The sequence below is a fragment of the Drosophila gunungcola genome (assembly GCF_025200985.1).
Source record: "Drosophila gunungcola strain Sukarami chromosome 2R unlocalized genomic scaffold, Dgunungcola_SK_2 000004F, whole genome shotgun sequence".
Lineage (NCBI taxonomy): Eukaryota > Metazoa > Arthropoda > Insecta > Diptera > Drosophilidae > Drosophila > Drosophila gunungcola.
The window spans coordinates 197,076-211,757 of record NW_026453167.1 but is presented as its reverse complement, the minus strand read 5'-3'; the positions used below and the strand labels follow the sequence as shown (position 1 = coordinate 211,757).

General features: G+C 42.6%; 2 protein-coding genes and 1 long non-coding RNA gene across 4 annotated transcripts; 2 read left to right on the top strand and 1 right to left on the bottom strand.

Annotated features, from left to right (window-relative positions):
• Positions 1-1,870: 1,870 nt before the first annotated feature.
• On the bottom strand, positions 1,871-10,611 carry LOC128253863 (maternal effect protein staufen). 2 transcript variants are annotated; one of them, XM_052982556.1, is made up of 6 exons: positions 10,333-10,611; positions 9,605-9,810; positions 4,698-6,847; positions 4,438-4,641; positions 3,965-4,374; positions 1,871-3,904 (listed from the first exon to the last, which is right to left on the bottom strand). In XM_052982556.1, the coding sequence occupies exons 2-6, from the start codon at positions 9,778-9,780 to the stop codon at positions 3,722-3,724; spliced, it is 3,123 nt and encodes a 1,040-aa protein (XP_052838516.1). In that variant the 5' UTR covers positions 9,781-9,810; positions 10,333-10,611; the 3' UTR covers positions 1,871-3,721. The 2 variants fall into 2 exon arrangements, with proteins under 2 accessions (XP_052838516.1, XP_052838517.1); XM_052982557.1 differs by lacking the exons at positions 9,605-9,810; positions 10,333-10,611 and adding an exon at positions 9,248-9,389.
• On the top strand, positions 7,242-8,498 carry LOC128253885 (uncharacterized). Its single transcript, XR_008267493.1, has 3 exons — positions 7,242-7,282; positions 7,345-7,466; positions 8,038-8,498. It is a non-coding gene; the product is annotated as an uncharacterized LOC128253885 (long non-coding RNA).
• A 1,384-nt stretch (positions 10,612-11,995) lies between the features above and the next one.
• On the top strand, positions 11,996-14,565 carry LOC128253871 (leukocyte elastase inhibitor). The gene is made up of 2 exons (XM_052982576.1): positions 11,996-13,195; positions 14,222-14,565. The coding sequence occupies exons 1-2, from the start codon at positions 12,338-12,340 to the stop codon at positions 14,486-14,488; spliced, it is 1,125 nt and encodes a 374-aa protein (XP_052838536.1). The 5' UTR covers positions 11,996-12,337; the 3' UTR covers positions 14,489-14,565.
• The last annotated feature ends 117 nt before the right edge of the window (positions 14,566-14,682 follow it).

Here is a 14,682-nt window from a genome sequence, read left to right as displayed (position 1 = left end):
AAAGTTCCCGAATTTATATAAATACATTTTCGGCTTAAGCTTAAACCTTTTAAATGATGTAAGAAAATGCCTGATTGGAGGCAGGCATTTCTAAATCAAATTACTTGCATTGATTTGGTTAATTGCTCTGTGAAGCTCCATTTCCGTAGCCGCCAGAAATATTTCCAAGCCCCAACGAAAATCAAAATCAAAATCCGAATCAAAATAATCAAACGCCTATTACATCACATCAACATACTATATATGCAAATGGAGCTGAAGATGCCGGCAAACGGCGTCTGACAAACACATGTTAATTTCCACTCATCTCGGAGGTTTTGGGTTTTGGGTATCTTGTTTCTATGTATTTCAGCGTCCCCATTTCTCTCAACCGCTCATATTATTGATTTCTTTTGGCAAGCCAAATTTCATAATCACACGCTACTACTGCGAAGCTCTGCTGCCGGATTATTATCAGCGCCATAAATTAATCAGAGGCGAGAGTGATCTTACACTGATAAAAAAAAAATTTAATAAATAATTATTAAAAAAATACCTATTTGGCTATAGAATTTAAAATGTTATACCTTATTTTTAAAGTAAATACAAAATTATAATATTAAAATGCAAGTTTAAATATTGAAATATTTGAGCTATTGTAAAAAATATTAAACTTTAAATGATAGGTTAAATTTAAATTACATTTTCACATATTAATATGGAATAGTAAAAATATATATCTGTAATGACTACAATTTTTTAACAGTGTATGGATATATGAATCCCAATTCCCCATAGATCGGGGATGGGAGCCCCAAAGAAATGCATATGCAAATGGAGGGGCAGAGAGTTGGTCTCGGAAACGCTTTGATTTTGCCGGAAAGTGGACTTTGGCGATCCAGGAGGCAGAGAAGTCGGGGCAGGTGATGTGCAAGCGAAGCATTAATTTAATTTTATGTATTTATTATGCATTTGCCGGCCACACGTTGGTTTTTTTATTTTTCTTTTTGTTTTAATCGCACGATTGCCACAAAAACTAGCCAAATGCCAGCGGAGAAAGTGGAGGAACTGCACCTGGGCCTATCCCATCCCACCACACTATATAAAATTCGATTTAATGGGACGGCATTCTTTTTAAACAATACTTAAATGTAGGTGAATCTTTTAAAACCAATTGTCAAATACAGTTCGTGATCTTATTTTTCTTAAGCTATGTGCCAAGTGCATAGTTTTGAAAGCATTAAGAGTTGGTATTGGAATTGGAATTTTAAGTGCCAAGCCTTAAGAGAACTAATATTTAACAACAAAAAAATTAAAAATTATTTAAAATAATTTAACTTAAATTTAAAAAAATGATAATGAGAAAGCCGTTAAAGAAGTATTAAACATAATTAAAATACTGTTTTTTTGGGAGTTTTGACTTGAGCCCTCATTTTGCATAAACATTTGTCATCGATTAGTCAGCCAAAGCTGTCGGCACATCATAATCTCATTTGGGCATTAAAACCGTTTACAGTTTGTGATTTTGGATTGCGAAATTTGTTTTTTTTTCTTGTCTTTTGCCAAATTAACAATCGTTTATGTATTTATAAGTTTATGGCCGCCTTTTACCCTTTATTGCCAGCATTTTGATTTTGCATTCAGGAAATATAATTTTCCCTAATTTTTATGATATTTTATGTAACGCAGCGATTGGGGTTTTCTGATGGTATTACATATTGTATTATACCACCTGTCACAAATATTTTCAACGTAGGGCAGGGCAGGGCAGAAGAGGCGGGACCATTAATTAATTTATGGTCGCATAAATCATAGTTTTTAATGGCGATGTGTTTTGGGTGTGGATATATCTGCTGTAAAACTTCGATTCCCAAACTAATCAAACTCTCACTTCCAACTTTATTTCACTGTTTATTCGTTTAATTACATTTTACATAGTTTCATTGAGGGGTCTTTATGGTTTTTATGATATAACATGCTTTTTTGTCACATTACAGATAGACAAAACTTAGTGAGTGTTTGTGGGGGCAGAGGCTTAAGACTAATAAATGTGTTCTCTCATCTTGACTCGTATGCCTTTATTTGGTGTTAATGAACAGATCTTTACGCTTTGTTGTTTCTGCGATACATCTCACATTAAGATTAATAATTTCAATCAATTTTGTGAAGATTTTGCCCCGCAATTAATTAAATGATTACGATTTTTGGGTCTGCAAAATCTTCTGACAAAATGAACAATTTGTGTGGCGCAAACAATGTGCACGATATATCTGTGGTGAGTCTATTAATTGTGGGAGTTGCTGGTTGCTGATAGCTGCCCTTATCTATACATTTAATACTGGGTTTGACTTCAATTTCAACGGTTACAGTTCGCTGGGGCTTAAGCTTAGGTTAGTATCGCGAATCGCAAATCGCAAAACGCGAGGCAATCATGCACATTGTGGCCGACGCGATTGCTTAGACAAAATACATTTTACATAACGCAACTTAACGCTTAATCAACTGGTGCTGTTTAAGGGCGAACGCATTTAAAACTATTGTACGCGAAATTTTGAATGGTGTGTGTATGTATACTGGACTGGGGTTGGGATAACATAACTAACATAAAACGGATTCAAAAACAAGCAAAAAACATGGGGACAAAACATGACAGATGACAGATTAAACAACACGATTCATTATTCATAAGGATGTTCAGCTTTTAGCTTGCACACACTGGCCAAAAGCTGAACATTTACAAAAATGGCTTATTAAACATTCATAATTATAATTATAACGATTATGTAAATTGTATTTTATATTGTATGTGATGCCATGTCCTGTCAATCTCCAAAATCCAGCAAACTTTGCGTTGAAATGTTTGCTGAAAGTTCGGCAAATCGACCATTCATGGGGATATATACGACTTTTCGACATTAGCCGATGCTTATGCTTAACACTTAAATATAGTATATGTATAATAGATTCATTATTCGATCGAGTTTCATCAAGCATGTGACCACAAGCGGTTAATGGTTGTCTTGCTTTGAAAAATAAATCAAAAATTTGTTTCCCTTTTTCTCCTCTGACGACGGCCCGGTTTATCCTTGAATTGGATATCCTCCAAATTTTGTCCTGCACCGAGGTGCTCAGAAATTTTGTATTTATTTTTGAAAGCGTTGGCCGCATGCAGCTAAGAGGTATCAATAGTCCTTTGTTCATCAATTCAATTCAAGTGATTATTGAGCTTTTTCACTTTCTGCTTAATCTTAAGTTTAGATACTGCAAACATTTGCATCTGTTCATTCATGATTTTGTTGGGGTTTCTCATTAAGTCTAGTTATTGTTCGATTCTCAATTTGGATTAATAACATTGTTGCGGCTCATTGTTCAAGTGTTCGCTTCTGTTCAGTTTCGGTTCCAATCAGTTCGATTCGTAAATCAATTCTCAACATATAAATAAAATAATAACACCAGTTTGCACAACTTGCACATAAATAAATAAATAGGTATTAAACTAATAATTTGCTATTTCAAAAAGTACTGTTTCTTGCATTGCTCTTCTCTTTTACTTTTTACTTTTCACTTTTTTTCTTCTTTTTTTGAATTTGCACACAGCTTGGCTTTTGGATTTAGGTTTAGGTTTGCTTTGTGGACGGGTATTTTAATTGTTTTTTGCTTTTATCTTGCATATGTGCAACAACAAAAATTGCAGTTAATAGAGGGTTTGAAACAAAAAAAATTTCAACGGTTTTTTTTATGCTTATTTCATGGCATTGTTGAGGCCCAGTTTGCTGAGTATTTTCAATGCATTGCTGGCCGCATCATTCTGCGACTCCTCGGAGCTTTTGCCAACACCATGGCAGATCTGTGGCGGATTCGTGGAGAGCGTCACAATCGTGAGGAACTCGTTGTGATTGCCCTTGGGGTAGTCCGAGAAGTTGACCTGTAAAATACATTTGATAAGGCAACATGGCCAAATTGGTTTAGCTTTGGTTTAGCCTACCTCAAAGTCCAACAATTTACTCAGATACAGCAGCTGCTCTTTCATATGCACTCCAACACTTGGTGTGCTGTTGCTGCTGCTTTCTGTATTGCTGCTGCTGCTGTTGCTACTGGCGGTGTTGCTGCTGCTGCTGTTGTCTGTGTTGCCACTGTTGCAGGCACCTGCATTGCTGCTGTTGCTGCTCACACCGCTCGTATTGCTGCCGGTTGAGGTATTCAGAGCACTCTCGCTGGCCACCTCTGTGGCCTGGGAATCGCTGCTGCTACTGTTGCCACTGTTGGTGTCGCCGGAGCTCTCGTTGGTGCTGCTCTTCTCCTCAGCTGCAACAACCACCTCCTTGTTGGCCTCCTCCTCTTTGGATTCCACATTGGCCTTGGCAACCACAACAACTGGATCCCTCTTTTTCGCAGCTATTAAAGTTGGCAATCTGTTAGAAAATATACTGTTCTACGATAAAAGTGTGTCAAACTCACGTTTCTTGTTCTGGCGCAGTATCAAAATGCCTGGCATGGGACCCACTGGCGTGGAGACCATGGGCACTTCACCCTCTGCAGTTGCAGTGGTCTCTACGACAGGAGCCGTGACCACGGACACTGTGGCTGTTGTGCTGCCCTCTTCGGGGGATTGGGTTTCGTTGCTGGGGGTGAACTCCACCGCCTCCAGGAGTTCAAAAAGAGCTGAGAAAGACACTTAAGTTAATAGGAATTTCAGGGTCTAACTACCATTAACTTACCCTGCGCCGCATTTCGCTTGGCCAGCTTCTTGCTGTTGCCTGTTCCTCGGGCTGTGCTTCCACTGGCGGAGACCTCCATGACGAACTCCCGCCGCCGAGCCGTTTCATTGCCATTCTTGGCTATCAACTCGAAGATGGGCTCCTTCTCCTTGCGCGTCTGCTGCAGTTGAATTAACTTGGTGATGGGATTGTCCGCATCGTCCAGGTCCACCAGCTTGTCCTTTGGCGGATTGAGGCGCTTGCGTCTCTCTGGCTTCACACACTCGGCGCCGGGGACTGCTGATCCTTCGCGTGCTGCTGCTGCTGCCGCTGCTCCATTCTTCCCAGGAGTCTTCACCTTAATCCTCTTCAGGGGCGTCTGTTTGGTGGGCGTGAGGGGCGGTAACTTGTGCAATTCGGCGAGCATCTTTTCAGCGGCCCGCTTCTTGGATACCTTCTTGCCATTGCCCTCACCCTCGGTGACAATGGAGCCCACAATGCAGGCCGTGATGAAGTTCTTCATGTGCGCCGGTCCCTCCTCGCGTAGAACCTTGAAGTGCACGGTCATGTTGCGCTTGATGCCGATCTCGTGCACCTGCGAGATCGGTGACTTTTTGTCGCCCTCGTCCATCGAATCCTCGAGAGCCTCCTCCGATGCGGAAATGGCCTGTGTCTTGAGCACCTGCAATGCCCTGGCCGCCGCATCATGCTTGGCCTGCTGCAGAGTCCTGCCGATGCCCACGAACTTCTGTTTGCCCACGAACAGGGTGATCTTGCTGGGCGGCGTGGGAACAGCGGGGAACGGGCCATTGGGTCCGTGCAGCACATGAGCTCCGAGCGGTGGCGGCAGGGCAAAGCGCGATGGGAACTTGGGCGGAAACGGTCGCTGCCCGGGACCATGAAAGAAGTGCGGATGCATCGGTGGCGACGGAATGGGCACAAATCCATTGCCAAGTCTTTGTCTTAGGGCGTAAGCGGGTGGCGGAGGTTGCTGGGGCATTCCCGGCGGTCCTGGTGCTGCCAGCAAATGGGCTCCACCAAACTCCGGCGGCACGCCCATGGGATCCGCGGGCGGAATCTGCGTGGGATCCAGCAGGTAGAAAGTGCGTTGGCCCAACTTCATGGCCAGGGCATTCAACTCCACCGTCGGCGTGATATGGGTGCGCATGGGTCCGCCCTCTTCGCTGCGCCGAATCTTCGGCGGTGGATGCTTGTACGTTGTGTCCTCGATGGCCTTGCTGGCGGCCAAGTGCTGCGCCTTCTTAATCTTAAAACCATCCGCCGAATACTCCTCATCGCCCAGCATGAGGGTCACCGTGAAGGTCTTGCAGTGGGCAGGTCCTCGTTCGCCGGTCAACCGATACTGATGCGTAATCTTGTTGTACCTGGCCAGCTCGTTGACCAGGCACATAGGGGTCTTATCCTTGCCCCCACGTCCTGAACTGCTAGTGTCCTCGTTGGGCAGTGTGCCCGAGGCATCCACGTGTTCCGTGCTGCTGCAGTCGTCCGCTGGAGCAGCTGGCTCCTCTGAAGACTCTTGTTCCTGGGTAGTTTCCTCTGGCTCGCTGACCTTGACAATATTGTTGGTGGTGTTGCTTTTGCTATTGCTGTTGGTGCTATTATTATTGGTGGTGTTCACTGGCGCCTCTGGGGGGAGCACTTCCTGCACCATTGCTGGAACAACCACCTTCTGATTCCTATACGTATTCTGCAGGATTGCCTTGGGCGCATAGTTGCTGCTGCCGCTGTTGCTGTTTGCATTTCCGGCGTATTGGTTATATTTCGAGGGCTTCGCAGCCTGGCTCATGTAGTAGTGGGGAGGCGGTGGAGCGGCATAGCTGCCCAGATGGGCGGCCATGTGGTGCGGCGGATGCGGGGGCAGCTGGTTGTAGGCCAGGGCAGCCGGATTGTGATTGTAGGCCTGCGGAGGCGGCGGTCCAGGTGGCTGGTTGCCCAGCAGGCCGTTGCTGCTACTCAAGTGCTGGTGCTGCTGGCGGATCTTCTGCATCTGGTTGCTGCTGTTGCTGGCGAGGTTGTTGCTGGCGCTGCTGCCGCTGCTGTTGCTGTTGATGTTGATGTTGCCGTGGTGATAGGCAGCCCCAGCCGCAGCTGGCGTCTGCTGCTGCTGCTGCTGCTGAGCGTGGAGATGCTGCTGCTGATGATGATTCAGACTGCAAAAATCGGAGCAGAGAGCAAGCAAATTGGTTAATCGATGGGCCACAAGTTATAAGCTCCTAGGGCGAATGCGCTGGCTTCTGCGGTTAGATCAGCAAACAATGCACGCCAAGAGGATTATAGAGGCCAATCGAGACAAAAGTGTACACACATCGACGACCGGCGCGCTCGGCAAAAAACAAAAACACCAATGAGCAGAGGTCCTAGAAGCTCCTTTCTGTGTCGCCCCGTGTTGTGTTGTTGTTGTGCCTCTGCGGAATCGCAGACAACAGCGGCCAAGCTGAACAATGGGCAAAACCCCTAACAAAGCACAAAAGCCGCATTCTCTTACGCATCGTGTCATTTTTCGCCAACTGTCAGTTTCAATTGAGACGCACCTACTGCGACACCCAGCTCCTTTTCCTGCTCCATACCCTTCCTCGCAATCGGGGGTAGGATTCAAACACTCAAACACACTCGCATTTACCTACTCATACCTTGTATATTTCACAAGACGAAGAAATATTTTCGGCAATTTATAATCGCTAAATCAGTCCGGGGAACAAGCCTTCAAATTAACATTGATATGGGCAATTTGTGATTAGGATCAGTTGATATGCGATCAGAATGTCCTAGGTAAGAAGGGAAAGCTAATTAATTGCATCTTGTTTGATTAGATGGGGACTGTTCTGCGGATAACGTTATTTTTGAAGATATTAATATCTTTAGGTGTCTAGATAAATAGATTTGATTGCTGATCTCACAGACATTAATATATAATTAAATATCATTCACAGTATTTGATTTCAAAAACTAGAACTTTTAGCAAAAACTTTTCACTTGCATATTCTATAAATAAATTGATTTGATTCCTCAAAAGAGACGAATAAATAATATAATATCAATCACTGAACAACTATCCAGAATTATCCAGTACTTGATTTCAAAAACTATAATAATAACTTTTCACTGGCAAATTCTATTGTCAAATAGATTTGAATCCTATCTCACATAGATTAATAAATGATTTCATATCATTTACTAAGTAATTAAACAGTAGTACTTAGTGTTTGATTTGAAAAACTATTACTCTTAGCAAAAACTTTTTCACCTTTCACTTGCTAATACTAATGATAAGTAGATTTGATTACTCATTTAATATCAGTCACTGGCTTACACAGTATTATCCCACATTGTATTTATTTAGCTAAAATCTTCCTGCATATTTCACCTCTCACTTGGCACTGATGAACGAGTTTCATGATCGTTGCGAAATAGTACGTTAAAGTACGTTAGAATCTGCGATCGCCAGCGAACTTCAAGTTAACTCCTTTATCAAACCGTCGGTAATTCATGTGCGACCCGATCCGAGCGGCAGGCAAAACGCAACTGAGGGCGGAACGGGATGAGAAGTTTACTGCTGAGTGTTTACGAAAACATATGATCGCAGACGAGAAACCGAACAGAATGAACTCCGAAAAGGCCGAGCCGAAGGATCCTCGCAAGCAAACGTCAAGGATAATTGCAGCGCAGTCGGCAGAGCAGCAAACGAGTTATCATCAAGCGGAAGTCATGCTGAGCGCGAAAGAACAAAGAGCCACTGAAATTATAATTTATGAGTTGAGAAAATGGGATGATGAGTCTCACACCGATTGTCAGTGACAGGAATTAACATAATTGCCGCAACGCATAAAGCACACAGACAAGCTGGCGAGCCAAGGCTTCTGTGGCTTCTCTTTTCGAGATCCAAAAGAGGCTGGATGCTGCCCCTGTTCCTTTCTTGAGATCCACGGAGTATCCTCTTAGTGAGATCCAACTAAGCGAGGGAAATGTTGTCCTTTTTAAAGGTAAGTAACTCCTAGCTTGCCTATGGAATGATTTCCTATTCATTTCTTATAAACAAATATTAAGTTAAGGAAATAAATGTACTGAGACAGGATTTCATTTAAAAAGATAAGCAAATTAAATTTGATTAATTGATTAATACCCCCACAAAAGACTCAACGAAGCCCAGTCATCCCTTTATGTTAATAAGATCCCATACTAAACATCCAACCCTTCCTTAGAAAGAAGTATATCCTTCCTTACTTGCAACTAAGTTCGGCATATATTTACTGACATTTTGAAAAGGGTAGCTAAACAAAAAAATGTCCAAAATCAAAATCAAGTTCAGAACAAGTGCGTGCTCCTCACTAATGTTTTTATGAATACTCTTTCCAAACTATATAACACTTTATTTTTACAGACTTCGGTAGATGTCTATGTTCCCTGTAACAAACTGAATCTATTACACTTCCTCGAACCTATTAGAGCCTTATCTTCTACCAGACCTCCATCAGATCCAATATATATATTTATTTTTATGATCTAAGACGCAAAAAAACATGGTGAAACATAAAAGTATGTACATTACCTACCTGACATTTAAGTGAAAACTAAAGCTTTATGTTTTGAGTAATTGGTAGGACCTCAATGATATTTCAGTCAATAATGAAGCTACATTTGCTGCCTGATCCAAAATATCCAAGTTCCTTTAATAAAAAAAAATCAAGAAAGGGAGTCCTCTGAGCTCCAAAAGATCCAAGTGGCAATATTCTCCGAGTCCAGTCAATTGGGGTACTAAGTTTTATGTTCTGAGTAAGCTTCAATAGATCCAATTGGCTATTAAATATTCTTTACTTGCTGATATTTCAGTTACTGGTGAAAGTAGCTCCCTCTTCTGCCTGATCCCAGCTATCCAACTGGATATCTTTTTTCCACATCGGTTTCCTTACCGTGCATGCAAATGGTCGCGATGTGGAGGCTGCTGGGGCGGCTGCTGCTGCTGGAGACTCTGGGCCAGATGCTGCTCCATGCCCGGATGCAGTTGCATGTGGCCGTGGCTGTGGCTGTGATGGTGGGCAGCCCGGATGTGGGGCGCTGGCCGGGCAGCATGAACATTGTGCTGCATCTTGTTGGAGCCGCGTAACCTTTGTTGCAGCTGCAATAGGAGAGGATAGGAGATTCGAGGATGAGACTCTATAAGATGAGACGTAAACATCAATGTTTTCCCAATCCACACAAAGGCCCTGGAGGTGTCTCTTTGTGCGGCAATTGTGCGCGCAAACAAGTTGCAACTGTGCAGAATGCAAATGTGCCAAATGCAAAATGCAAAATCCAAAGGGGAATGCAACTGAAGCGACGACAAGGGCCTAAATCAAATTGTGACAGGCGGCGGGCAGAAGGGTACGGGTTTAGATTCACTTATGTACTTGGTTCGATGCCAAGCAACCACTCCTTGTTGCACTTTCTGGTTCTTCTTACGCATTGCGGGTTGTTTTATGTTTTATGTTGTGTGTTTTAGTGAAATCGGATAAAATGCAGCTGCAGTGCGCAGAATTCAGGTTCCGGAGATTGCATTGCATTGCAGGCATTCGCAGGGGGTTCAAGGACCCAGATCCGCGCATTCCGTAACCCCATTCCCTTCGAGAATCGAGCAGTGGCAATGGCATAACGATCTCACCTTCTTTCGTTCCCAAAAATGATTTTCTTCGTTCGCAGAAGTCACGGCAAAATCACATCAACTTAGTGCAAAAACTCCGATGCAACGGATACATCCGTTTAGGGCATTTGCTGGCGGTGGGCCTTGGTACGGCGTGCGCAACTTAAAACAACACTTTAGAACTACTTTAACACTTAAATTAAATTGATAAACCTATTTTGCACAGTGGCTGCGGATGAAACTCGAAAAATAATGGCTTTATGGGCGAGCGGGAAGCGGGGAGGGTTGCGTTCGACGGTGTTGGAAAGCGCGCGCGCAGAACTGCCAGGGCTGGAATGCAAAGGTTTTGGTATTTTTTCATTTTAGTCTTATCAAGAACGATAACTTAATTTTAGAAATCATTGTGTATTTATTTAAAAGTAAATGTAATAATTTAAACTACTTATTTTGGATATTTTATGCACTACTCAATTGATGAGTCTTTGTTAAAATATATTCTATCTGCTAGTTAGTATGATCTTATCGAAGACATTGCTGATTTCTCCCATCTCTAATGGAAAAGCAAAATATTTGTACGAGTCGTGTAAGTAAAAATAAAAGCTTAATTTTTAATGGAAAGTTTAATTTATAGTGAAGACAATAATTTCAATATAATGCAATTTCAGGATGGTATTTTAGAAAGAACGGTATGAATGTTTTGATTGCATCGCAATTTTGAATTCTGATGTTCAAAATGCATTGGAGGTGAAGCAAACTCACGAGAGGAGCCACAGGATCTTCTGCCAGTTGAAAAAGGATTTGCAGGAGGAGAATTAAATAAATGAAGAAGTAGGACAAGATGGGGAGATTGAGGACCCAAACAAATCTAATGGACCTCTTTATAATCACCAGGTTGAAGAAGAAGCAGTCGCGGACGAGAAGGAAGTCCCAAGCCAAGTAAAGAACGAGCCACTTGAAGATGATGAATTGTAGGAAGAAAACGATCCTGTCTCAGACTGCGATTTCGATCCGATTCCCACGTATAGATCGAGGTGGTGGAAAATGATTTACAAGAAGATGATAATCAAGAGTGTAATATCAGCGATGGAAGACCACATAAATGTTCTTACCGCCGTAAAACTTTTATACGAAAACAGAACCTTGAAGGACACTTGCGAACTCACACTGTTCAAGTGTTCCCACTGCCCAAAGACCTTTCTGAGGAGCTCGGATCTAAAGGTGCATTTGCGAGTACACACAGGAGAACGACCGTTTAAATGCTCCCAGTGCTCAAAGTCTTTTAAAACGAGTTCCAGTCTTAAGACACATTTACAAACACACTTGAAAATTTATAAGGTAGGCGCATCTGAAATCAATTTCAGCAAGTTAAAGGTATTAATAGTCTCAGAAAAGAATTTAATTCGCAAAAGTTCAAACATTTGTCGGATAAAGTCTGAGTTTTTTAACAAATTACCGAATCTTTTTTTTGTAATTAATAACGTGGTTTAAGGTTTTATTTAATCTATATTTTTCAATTTTTATTATAAATTTTGGGGCTGTTGTGTAAACGGCAATGAAACTACTAGTCTAAAAAGGCTTTAAGATCTATTCCATTAGATTTTTTAAATTCGATAACAAATCTAAGAGCGACCAGCTGCCGGTTATTAGCAGTATTTATTCTAGTATTTTATAGTGGTATTTTTAGGCGCCGATGCCGGTGGTCTAATTGCGGAATTGCATGAATAACGTTTTACAGAATTAACGCACTTTAACTTGGCTGTAATGGATATATTTAGTTGGTCTGATTCCTTGTATGCCTTGAGAAATTCCCAGGAAACCCTCCAGTCCGTGGATGCAGGTTGACACCGGACGGTGACGCCACCACTTCTTTCATTGTTTTGATGATGTTTTGAATGTGACTCATCCGCCGGCTGTTTTCACTTTTCTTGTGGCCCCGAACCGAATTTAAGGCATTCCGGTGTAGACAGCGGGCCAGAGAGCAAGTATACGCAATTACGCAGCACACCCACACCCATACAGTCCCACCATGTTCGACTTCAATTTGGAATTTGCCCGTGGAGGCGCCCGTTTCACCACTGAACTGTTCCAGCTCTTGGCCACTGGTGGTCTGAAGGAGAACGTGGTCTTTTCGCCCTTCTCCATCCAAACGTGCATCGCCTTGGCCTTTGCCGGATCGCAGGGAGAAACCGCCGATGAGATCGCCAAGGTGCTGCACTTTGTGTCCAACTTTCCGCCCGAGGTGGCCCAGACCTTCCAGTTCGTCCTGGAGAAGTATCGGAATAGCAACTTGCTGCGAGTGGCCAACAAACTGTATGTGCAGGAGGGCAAGCAGCTGAAGCCGGCCTACCAGGCGGCCATTAAGGAGCAGTATCACTCGGAGGCGGAGTCCATTAATTTTGCACTCAGCGATGCCGCAGCCCAGGCCATCAATGCCTGGGTAAATGCCAAGACGCAGGGCAAGATCACCGAGCTGGTCAGCGCCGATTCCTTCTCGGACCTCACACGGCTGGTCCTGCTCAATGCCCTCCACTTCAAGGGCAGCTGGGCGCACAAGTTCGACGAGAAGCGCACCGAGGAGGATGATTTCTGGCTGGGCGAGGAGGAGAAGGTCAAGATTAGCTACATGAACCAGAAGGCCAAGTTTGGCTACGGCTACTTTGAGGATCTGGGCTGCACTGCCCTGGAAATGCCCTACCAGGATTCGGATTTGTCCATGCTTGTGCTGTTGCCGCAGGAGCTGACAGGTCTGTACTCCTTGGCCGAGAAGCTCAAGACTGTGAATGTTGTGGATCTGGCCGACAAGATGACCGTGGAGGAGGTCCATGTCAAGTTCCCCAAGTTCAAGGTGGAATACTCACTGGATTTGGGCGAAAAACTGAAGCAGGTAAGCCAGCTAATGACTATTGATAACGAAAATAGGTTCCGTAAACATTTCCGTTATATAAAAAGCTAACAAATAATCATATAGAGTGCGGTGAAAATAACAGTAGTTGTGTAGCATATGGAAAAAGCTACTTAAATGGGGCAAATACAAAAATCCACATTAACCATAGTTAAAATAATTTTAATAAAAGATTGATAAAAAAAGTATTTTAAATTTTGAATTAAAAAAATATATGAATTATTGGAGACTTTTGTCCCAATACAAAGTAGATAAATGAGGATAAGTGGCTATTTCCTTAAGTTTTTATAAAATTAATTCAGTAAACTGAGAAAATAAAAATGTTTTTAAACGGCATTGTGTTTATTTGTAAGTACAGCATTATGATAACTTAAATCTTAAGTTCTTCTATGCCTACAAAGATATATTTTTGAGTACTTTTCATTGTGCCATTACTATTATTTTGACCGCAGCTGTAACATAGAGAAATTATTTTGGGCCCTGCCATTATTTGACAAAAGCTCAATTCATGGTCAACTCTCGTTTTTACATAATTGACATAGTTCCTTGACCGAGTTTAATGACAAATGGTTTCCTTATAAGTCAAGTTGCGTGTTTGGGGTGAAACAATGGTCTATAAATAGCAAAGTAGCCCACTAAATTCCTTCGCTAATCAGGCTTCATAAAACCAAAAATATTCTCTTATACGACACGTTGCAGCACTTCAAACCGCCCCGTATATATTTTAATTGACTTCTTATCTTAAATGTTCCCCTGGTTGTGTATGTATTATTTTTAGTAGCTTATCGCAGCTAAGGTGTTTAAGATAAAGAAATGGGTGGCCATATTGCAGTGGATGTCCACTACTGCGGTTCGTGTTAAAGATCATGTATCAGCCCATAAAATTCAAGAATTTTAGTTGCAGTCGGATGTGACACACCTTCAAGACCTATCTTATCGAACACTAACCCGGGAACAGCTATGACCTCATTACTTATTTACCCGTCACTTGTTTATTTGTACTTTTAGCTGGGCCTCTCGAAAATGTTCACGGATGAAGCCGAGTTCAACAATCTGCTGGAATCCCCGGAGGGCATCTTCGTGTCCCGGGTGCTGCACAAGGCCACCATCGAGGTCAACGAGGAGGGCACGGAGGCGGCGGCTGCCACTGGCATGATCATGATGACGCGCATGATGACATTCCCCCTGCAGTTCCAAGCGGACCGTCCCTTCCTCTACGTCATCTGGAACAAGAAGAACATCCTCTTTGCAGGAGCCTTTGTAAAGGCAGCCTAGAAGCACAACTCCTCTCACCCGTTTTTGTATTGTTTTTATCAATGAGTATTTTTTAATAAATAAGCGAACCATGTCAACGATTTTTTTTTTTTCTGGCAGCAAATTATATTTAGTCCCTCTGGCAACAATTTGAAAACGAAAAGTAATTTAAATTGTTGTTAATAAACAAAAACTATTGACACGTTAAGTTCAGC